The sequence below is a fragment of the Drosophila serrata genome, unplaced genomic scaffold (genome assembly GCF_035046125.1).
Source record: "Drosophila serrata isolate PLE 108 unplaced genomic scaffold, ASM3504612v1 contig_334, whole genome shotgun sequence".
Classification (NCBI taxonomy): Eukaryota; Metazoa; Arthropoda; class Insecta; order Diptera; family Drosophilidae; genus Drosophila; species Drosophila serrata.
Window position 1 is genome coordinate 839,304 of NW_028257232.1, and position 9,151 is coordinate 848,454.

Genomic DNA, 9,151 nt, shown 5'->3' on the forward strand with positions numbered 1-9,151 from the left:
TCTGGCACACACTTACACGCCCAGTGAACGTCAAGTGGCAATTTACATTAGTTTTATTGTATACGAAATTAGCAGCATTTAGCTGTGGCTCTGTGCCACTGCCAGCCGGCAAAACTTGGCCTTTCGGCTCCATTCCACATCCTTACATCCTTACAGCCTCGTCCTTAGCTCCTTGTTGGATTTGTTTGCTCGTTTGGCTGCACTGTCGCACTCGGCATATCAATTTTACCTAGCCCCCCGCAGGACATTTCAAGGTAGGAAATCGATTTTGTTAATGAAAACGAAGGCGAGGCGAACTTCAAGGGACAAACAGCAGGATGAAGCGACCCTAAGGGATTCAGTTTCGATTGAAGCGAAAGTTTGATATTTTTCTTCTTCCAGAGAAGGAGGAAGAGAGTTGGTAACAAAGGCCAATCAGCAGGATAATGGCATTCCCGAAGGTTTATTTATTATGCAACCTTGCGAGCTAACATCAGTTTCCAACAAGGTTAAGCCTAGACTGCTTTCTTTGTAGTTAGAGAAATTTTAAGAGTATAACTACTACTACTTCATACCCTCCCATAAAAAACACTTACCAGTTGGGTGTGTGTGTTTTAAATTTATTTAGCGCTCCCTTTCCAAATTAATTGTTGTATGTTGTATGACTGTATGTTCAATGTTGTATGTAGTATGTTGTGTGTCGCATGTTCGATGTTGTATGTTGTGTAAAAATGTCTCGATTTTGTAAACTTTAACATCATTAAACGCAAACAATTTAAGGCCGACTTTCCCTTGTCTGACCGAACAGAGAAACAAGTTGGGTGGCGGCTGACACTATGAAATGCGGTGTAAGAAACAAACAAATTTTGTGAAAACCATTGGGTTGAAAGTGCTCTCTGTGGAGAGAGCTGAATATGTCCTGTAAGCCCTCCGATTAATCTAGAATCTTGACCGCTTCGCATTCATCGACCTCTACCACATCCTCCTCAATTATATCGCCATAGCGATCGGCATGGAATTCGTGGTGAATCGGGCAGCTCACGATGAGCTCCTCATTGGGAGTGTGGCTCTTTTTCTGTAAATTGTGGGTCAGTTCGTTTGTTTGTTCTGATAGTTGCTTGGTAGCATCCTTGATCACCTGCAGCAGCTCGTCCTCCTGCTCGAGGTCCTCCAGAAGACGGTCGATCATCTCGTAGTTCTTGCGTAGGGCCATGTCAATGCCGCCATTGAGCAATTCATACTGGGGTCCTAGCTGCGGCTCGCGGCGATGATGGCGCTGCTTCTGCTTCGGTTTCAACTGGTGCTGCTCCAGCTCCACTTTCTTGGGCATCTTAACGGGCTTGAAAGCGGGTCCCAGAAAATCCAAGGCCTCATAGGAGATCGGCTCAGAGGGCAGTCCGTAGTTGTGCTCCTGCCCCAATTTCTTTGGCATCTTCATTGGCTTGAACGAGGGACGCAAAACCTCCGACAAGGTCTCATAGGTGTTCTGGTCCGAGGGCAGTCCATAGTTGGTTTCCTGCTGCACTCCCTTGATCACCATGTTGGGAGCCCGTATCCCGAACTCCTTGATCTGGTGCTTGCCATCCGGAGAGACGGTTTTATTGATGTAACCAACCGGCTTGGACTCCTTATCCCCGTTGGAGTTGCTGCTGCTGTTGATGACCAAGTCCACGATGCCATTGAGGAACTCCATTATAGCAGGCATCTCCGGATGCTGCTGGGGCTTGCTTAGCATTTCCAGCAACGGTGGCAGAGTCTGCACGGCCTTGGACTTGTTGTGCTTCAAGGGGGCACCACCATTACCCCCATTAACACCATTACCACCATCGTCCAATGCCTGTCCCGGCTTATAGCTTAGCTCCAGATCAATCCTAGCTGCCTGCATCCTGGGCGGTGCCATATTGTAGTACATGAGCGGATGGGCCACAATGGAGCCGCCCACTGCAGCCTTGGTTGGCAGAGCGCCGTGAGAGCGACGCTTCTGGTACTTGCGTCTCATCGAGTTTTCCAGGTCAAAGAGATCGTTCATATAAGCCATGTATTCGACATCCTTACGGGAAGCCGTGGCTGGCTTTCCATGAGTGGTGGCGGCTGTAGTCCCTTTGGTGGTCTGATGCTCCTTCTTGGGGATCGAAGTGGTAGTCAACGGCTTCAAAGTGGCGGTGGCGGTGGCGGTGGCGGTGGTGGTGGTGATAGTGGTTGGGGTGGTGGTGCCGGTAGTGGTACCATTGGTAGCCTTTCCGCCGGCAAGGCCATCGGTGGCCTTGAGGGCAGTGGCATTAATCAAATCTAAGGCGAACAGCGGCACTACATTTCCCATAGCCGGCTGCATCACAAGCACAAGGGTAACTAGGGAAGAATTAAGGAAACAATCATGAACATAAGCTTACCAAAAGTTCGATCTTTTGGTCATACTTACACCCAAAAATCATCAAAAGTTTCATCTTTAAAATATTCATTATCAGGCTTCGGCTTTATAAATATAATATTCGCTTTTCGTGGCTTTCGAAGATTGGAGAAAGCTGTGGGAGACACGAAATATTCAAAGGTTAACCGAGAATTACTCAAAATTATTTCCGATTGAAAGTACAACTCTTTTTTTTTTGGTTTCTGTTTTTTGTAACTTTTGTTCTAGATTTTTTTTTCACTTTTCAAAACTTACTTTTTATTTCGATTTATTTTAGAGAGAAAGGTGTGCTCAATACAATGTTAGGACTGAGAATGATTCTAGCTGTTCCGTGCTTTGCTAGGTGGACTTTGACATACAGCTGGGGAACTGCCAAAGCTTGCTGAGACCAAAAAAAATCATAAAAGTCGAATTTCAATATTTTTGTGTGATGGAAAATTGAAAAATTCTCCATACATTGCCATCTGTGGCGACCTTTTCAAGTGCTGCAAATGGCAGCCAACAAAAGTGTATAAAAAAAGGAAAACCGCACAGCAACACCGAAAAAAGTTTGTTTCGTGAGCCGCAAACAAAAGCAAACAGTGGAAAAAGTTTAGCTTATAAATTTGCAATCAATTTTTCGTGCAAAAATCAAGCGTACACACACACAGAGCTACACACAAGTGTGTACAAGTGTGTAGCTATTACTTGATTAATAAATATTAGCAGCAAAAATTGGAAAATTCCCAGCGAAGCGTAAAAATGCAAACACACATTCGGAAATGCGATACATTTGTGAAATGGCTGAAGCATTTCCCCAAAAACACCCAAGCACACCTACTCCCACACACACACTGGTTTACACAGGGAAATACCCATTTACTGGGTCTAATTTGTATACCCTTTTTAAAGTTAAATCTCTTAGGGGGGATATTGAATTTAACAGAGTTGTTAAAGGGATTAGAAATTATAGCAAAAAATTAAATAGTCTACAGGTTATAGAGAATGGAAAATCATTTGTGTTAAGTTATCAAATTAGGCTTAAGTCCATTCGTGTCTGGTAGATGCAGATCAAGCCTTAATCCAATAAATTATAATGCTTCCTTAGTATTTTCAGTACTGCTTTTAAACTTATATATAGTTAGTCTAAAAAATCTTTTAAAATGTCCTCTTAGGTGAGGGAATCCCACTCCTAAAATTCTAAAAAATCCTATTATAAATCTCGGTTTTATTTAAAACCCTTTTACACACCTTAAAGCATTATCCCGGCTCTTAAAATTAAAAACAAAGCCAAGGGTATTTATATTTTGTATCAAAAGTCTGGAGAGTCTTGAAACTTGAGTTTTTGGTTTATTTATTTTTGTTCGTTGTTGTTCGCTGCCTCTGCCTGGGCTCGCGGCATTAATAATGTAAAGTGCGTGCGTCAAATGTAAATTCCTGGCTGCCAGCTCACGCGATTTCATAAACTTGCGACATTCTCGGCAAACAATTCTTTTCGCTTCGAATATAGGCATAAGAGCGTGGGTGGGTGTGTGTGTGTGTGGGCTCACTTCAAGGCTTCAAGACTTAACGCTCAGGTGGGAGAAAATCGGGGAAAAATGCGGGAAAAGCTAGGGTAGAGGGCACTTTTGCTTATCAGCTTAAATGTAAATGCCAGCGAGTGCAGAGCGGGGAAGGAATATCAGCAGTAGCAGCAATACCAGTAGCAGGAGCAGGAGCAGCAGCAGCTGTTGCTACTGCACTGGGGGATTTGCACATTTATACTCGCATATTGCTGCCATACTTTCCCTACTCTCACCGCCCTCTTTTCCAGTTGATTTTTTAAGTGTATATTGAATAAAAGTCGATTTTCCCCTACTGGATTTGCGCGTTCGACAAGCGGCTTAAATACGTAAGGGTAATACACATATCCCCTTTGCATATGTGTCTGGGCGTCTGAGCGTCTGGGTTATGACTTCTGACTGCCTTTGATGTGCTGGTTGGCTTATTAGGGGTCCAGAGACCCTACTCTGGAGTGCATCAGCATCATCAGCTCGGCTCTGTGGGATTTACACGCAGACAGACTCTCCCAAGGCGATCGACTATAATTGGACCCTTCAAAAATCACCCAAATGGCGGCTGGGTCAATGCAGAGAGGTGAGAGGTCTCTTACCGCGGTGGTGGCTTTGATCTTTGATGGAATTTTGATAAATGCTTTTAGTCTCGTAGCCCTTTTAGGATTTCATGCAATATTTTTAGAGGTCTCCTCAGTTGTAAGGGCGTTTTCAACTTGTATTGGAGGGTAAGGATTTATTTACTATTTCTTACGGAAATATGCATGTTATTTTTCTTATCGTTCAATTGCTTAATTATTTCTTAAAGTAGTATACAAGTTATTCACAAAAACATAACTCCCAAGGCGATCTATTCTACCTATATCCGTTACCCCTTAAAAATCACGTATACGCCGGGTGGGTCAAAAGGTAAGGAGAGACTCCTTTCCAGCCAATACCTTTGATCTTTTTAGCCAAAATCAGAGACAGCGATTCTTATTAAATGTTTCGCTTTCGATTTCGAGGTGAGAAGCACTCAGGTCGCGGTGTGTGTGCCTTTGTAAACTTTCATTAGTTGCCTCGTTAATATTCCAATTGTTGACACACAAAAGACGGTGGGCCAGGGGCGTGCTGGCTGGGCGGCGGTTACTGGCTTAACCTGTGTATAAAGGAATTTAATTAATAACGTCCTTCGTCCTTTTGCGTGTGCAGCGCGGCGTAAACTTAATTAAATGCGCAAGTGGCAGTAGCGAGTAGCGAGTGGCGGCAGAGTGGCAAGTGACAAGTGGAGCTGCAGGAGCAGCAGTTAACCTCTGCTCAGGTGCGCTCTCAGTCGAGGATCAAGGTGGGCAGCACACCTGGCCCACTGGCAGTCGTAGAAAAACCTAGCTCACAGTCACATGTCAAACATTTTTAGTGGCACAAACGCTGCTTTTATGGCTCAGAGTCCCGGATCCCCACTCCGGTTAATAGTGAAAAATGATGCAACAGCAGGCGAAATGATTGCAGGGAACGCTTAGACAGAAAACCAGATGGAAAATGGAAAACGGCAATACGGGGTCGTAGTGGCAAGTTCATTGAGTTGGCCATAAAACAAGCAGTTGTGGTTCGGCGGCTTTAACGCCTTTCCCCGTTTACGAGTTTAGAGTGCGCACCGCGGGTTTATAACCTGTAACTACTGGTGGGGGCCAATGATTATTAAGTTTATGTCGAGTGCATCAAATATGCAAAACAGCCAAAGTTCATCATTCTGGTTGTGGTGCTATATCTGTGTGTCTTTCCATAATCGCTGGTTATTGCCATTTGGGCGGGTTGGCAATCAGTCTATGCTGATTTTATCGAAATCTTATTTGAAATTTCAAGCGTTTACGACTCCGTTTTTATGGCTTCAACCGATGAGTCAGTTGTGGGAAAGGATCCCTCATAACTTGTTTAAAAGAATAGGAGTTCATCTTAATTATTTGTATATTTTAAAAGAGTAGTACGTGTGATTAAGAGTTCGGTTCAGGTTTTTTCAAGAGTGCATTTAACGTCTAATAAAAAATACTTAGCTTAGAAACAATTTTACAAATAACATGCATACCCTAAAATATGTAAATTTAAATTCAAAACCCTTCTATATATTTTGTTTATGTACAAATGGGGCTGCAGATGTGAGTTTCAATCAAACTACAAAATGCACTGACATTCAGGACAGTTTTCTCTGCAACGCCGCGGGCTTTGACAAACGAGTAAAGGAGTTATGCCCAGGACCACGCCCCTCTACACCCGAAATCTAAATCAATTTCAGTCGAACGCCTTTTGCCTGCCATTGATTTATGGCCCACGTCCTCGCGTCAAAAACAACGTATAAGTGGAAAAGCCGAAACTTTACCGAATTATATTTCAATTTGGCAGCGAAAATGAAACAAAAAATATATATAGAGAGAGAGGGAGAAAGCGGGGAAAGGAAGGCTGCAAAAGATGTTAAAAACTTTTTGACAATTGACTTAAAAAGTTGCCTCAAGCTGGCAGAAATTGACTGCCTTTTGTATACAAATAGGCCGACACACATGCGAGGATACGAGGGGGTATAAAAAGGACTAAAGAGCAAGAAGAGAGAGAGAGAGAGACCGGGAGAAAGGGCAAAGAAAATGGCGGCGCGGCCATGGAAGCGGAAGTAAACACATAAAACGGAAATGAAAATTCAATTATTTCGTTACGATTGTTCAACTTTTGTGTGTTTTGTTTTCAGTGTGTGTGTGTGTGGGGAGGTGTTCCCATTTCGAGTGGCAGGCCAGGCAGAGTCGCAGGGCAGGAAAAAGTTAAAAATTAAGTTAACCTGCAACTCGCCTGCATGCAACTTTCGCTCGTTTTCGCCCAAATTCAATTTTGGCTGCCCCAGTTTTAGCTCCGCTTTTTTAAGCAGAAGTATTCTCGCTGTTTTTTCGACATATGTCCAACTCTCTGGACATGTAAATGCGATTTTCCAGCGTTGCTTCACGCACAATTAGGGCAACGAATCGATTTTGGCCCAAAGCGATGCATCGGTCACCAAATGCAGTTAGTAGTTAACAGTGAGACGAGATGCTGAGTGAAGACCCTCGTTTTTATGGCCTAATAACGGTGGCATTGGTCACAGTTCTCCTGACGCACCAGCGTTTAGGAAGGGATCTGGACGATATGCGATGGCAACACACAATTTACTCGCGGACAGTAAATGATACTTATGGCAGGCCTGTGGCGCTAAAGGGCTTTCAGGGCAAGGTGTTGCTCATCGTGAACATTGCCTCTAGGTACGAGAAACTCATAATTAAAATATGTGCATAATTATATTCTCTCTTCAGGTGCGGCCTCACCCTTACCCAGTACACGGGCCTTCAGGAGTTGATTGAGCGGTACGAGGATCGTGGTCTGAGCATCCTCAACTTCCCATGCAATCAATTTGGCGGACAGATGCCCGAGTCCGATGGCCAGGAGACCATGGACCATCTACGCAAGGAGGGCGCCAATATAGGACACATTTTCGCCAAGATACAGGTTAAGGGTAGAAAGGCAGATCCGCTTTATAAAATGCTAACCCTGAACCAGCCAGAAATCGAGTGGAATTTTGTCAAGTTTCTGGTGGATCGACAGGGAAAGGTATTCCAACGCTATGGCGCCCATCTGGAGCCATCAGCTCTGGTAGATGACATTGAGCGGCTTTTGAAGTGAAACAGAAATATATATAAAGAACGCAATGCGAGTGTGACAACGCGTTATCATTGGGGATTACCACCTGATGATGATGGTGATGGTGTGCTCTCGGAATGATGTTCGTTGCGCACGCCAAGCGATTTCCCTCACACGCTCTTGCCTGTCGCCTTTCCCGCTGACTTCTGTCAGTTGCAAATGGCCAAGAGGGGGGTGGGGGTGGTGGGTTGACCTTTTGGTCGACTGCACTTGTCACATCGCTTTATCAAATTGCAGTTACCGTTTTGCAGGAGCCAGGCGCACGTCACGTCAAGCATCCGCCCCGTGTGACACAATCGAAGGTGGGTGAGGGGCATCGGGATGTAGGGCCAATCAAATGGTAAGGCATCCTTGCGCGAAAAACTTTCTTTGACACTGTGTGAAAAAAATGAAGCTAGGTGGAAGGAAGGCATTGAAATGAAAATAGACAAAGCTCTTCCAAAGAACTTCCATTGCGGTAAGTTTTCTCCTTTGCCCTCAGAGAAATGTCAATCGAAACGTGATATTTAATCCTCTGAGGAATAAGGTAATATTTTCGTAAGGCTAATAAAATATTTAATTTAGGCAAACCTCAAAAATTAAAGCTAGCAAATGGCTCTTCATATGCACTTAACTTTGCTTAATTTCTTAATATTTTCACTCACCATAAACCTCCCTTTAACTGGAATGGCAAAAACAATCATAAAAACGCCACAAAAATTCCCGTGTTTCTGTCTTTTTTTTTGTAGGGGAAAATGTTGAATGAAAATGCTGAAAACTCTTGCATGGAAATGCAGCTGGCCAAGGTCTAAACGGAATGCGGCTGTCCTGGACAACTTCCTGCTGGGATGCCGATGCCCCCGGCGACCTTCCTCCGCCTCTTCCGAGTTTGTGCAACCGCAACGGAGCCTGACTCCGTCTAAATGTGGATGTGGACGTAAAAGCCTCTGTGATTCGGTTCCTGCTCCTGCTCCAGCTCTCCAGATTCTGGTTCTGTTTCTGATTCTGTTTTGCCTGCCGCTCCTCGTTGGCATGCAAACAAGCAGGGCAGAGCCCTGGCCTGCTGCAATATAAAAACGTGCCTGCACATTTGCCACATGCTTACGCCTCTCTACACTGAAAATAATTGGAATAATAATGCGAAATGTTATATAAATAATTACTAGGATTTAAAATGCAAGGGAATGAATAAATATTAAAATAGAAAATTAGTAATTAAGGAACATATTAATGTTAGATTGTCATATTGTGTAAAGGTCTAAGATAAAAGGTGAAGCTAAAATGGAGGAATAAATAACAAAATATAGATGAAAATATTTGGTATTTCTTTATGAGCTTCCGTATTCTAATTTCCTATAATGAAAATAGAATAATCTTTATGATTCTGATCCTTTATATTAGTGATTTCTTTTATAAAAATGCTGTTACAAACTTCCTCCCCCTTTCTCCCTGTGCACCCTGTACGTGTTTGGTTTGCCCGTGCGCCTGTGTGTGTGTATAGCGTTGACAGTAACCGAAATTGCCACAATTTGCGGCTGTGTACAATTTGGCCACTCATCAATCT

At 43.7% G+C, this 9,151-nt stretch overlaps 2 protein-coding genes across 2 annotated transcripts; one reads left to right on the plus strand and one right to left on the minus strand.

Annotated features, from left to right (window-relative positions):
- Positions 1 to 578: 578 nt before the first annotated feature.
- LOC110184052 (uncharacterized) lies at positions 579 to 2,346 on the minus strand. The gene is made up of 2 exons (XM_020952429.2): positions 1,118 to 2,346; positions 579 to 1,054 (listed from the first exon to the last, which is right to left on the minus strand). The coding sequence occupies exons 1-2, from the start codon at positions 2,309 to 2,311 to the stop codon at positions 914 to 916; spliced, it is 1,335 nt and encodes a 444-aa protein (XP_020808088.2). The 5' UTR covers positions 2,312 to 2,346; the 3' UTR covers positions 579 to 913.
- A 3,702-nt stretch (positions 2,347 to 6,048) lies between these two features.
- Positions 6,049 to 7,621, plus strand: Gpxl (Glutathione peroxidase-like). The gene is made up of 2 exons (XM_020952466.2): positions 6,049 to 7,172; positions 7,224 to 7,621. Exons 1-2 carry the CDS (start codon positions 6,964 to 6,966, stop codon positions 7,588 to 7,590), a joined length of 576 nt encoding a protein of 191 aa, XP_020808125.2. The 5' UTR covers positions 6,049 to 6,963; the 3' UTR covers positions 7,591 to 7,621.
- Positions 7,622 to 9,151: the final 1,530 nt, after the last annotated feature.

What these genes read in the sequence shown, in the direction of transcription:
- LOC110184052 (XM_020952429.2), bottom strand. Translation starts at nt 2,311, where the DNA reads ATGCAGCCGGCTATGGGAAATGTAGTGCCGCTGTTCGCCTTAGATTTG. An exon ending in AGGAGGACGAGCTGCTGCAG is followed by an intron (nt 1,055 to 1,117) that starts GTGATCAAGGAT and finishes CACAATTTACAG; the next exon opens with AAAAAGAGCCACACTCCCAA.
- Gpxl (XM_020952466.2), top strand. Translation starts at nt 6,964, where the DNA reads ATGCTGAGTGAAGACCCTCGTTTTTATGGCCTAATAACGGTGGCATTG. An exon ending in ATCGTGAACATTGCCTCTAG is followed by an intron (nt 7,173 to 7,223) that starts GTACGAGAAACT and finishes TTCTCTCTTCAG; the next exon opens with GTGCGGCCTCACCCTTACCC.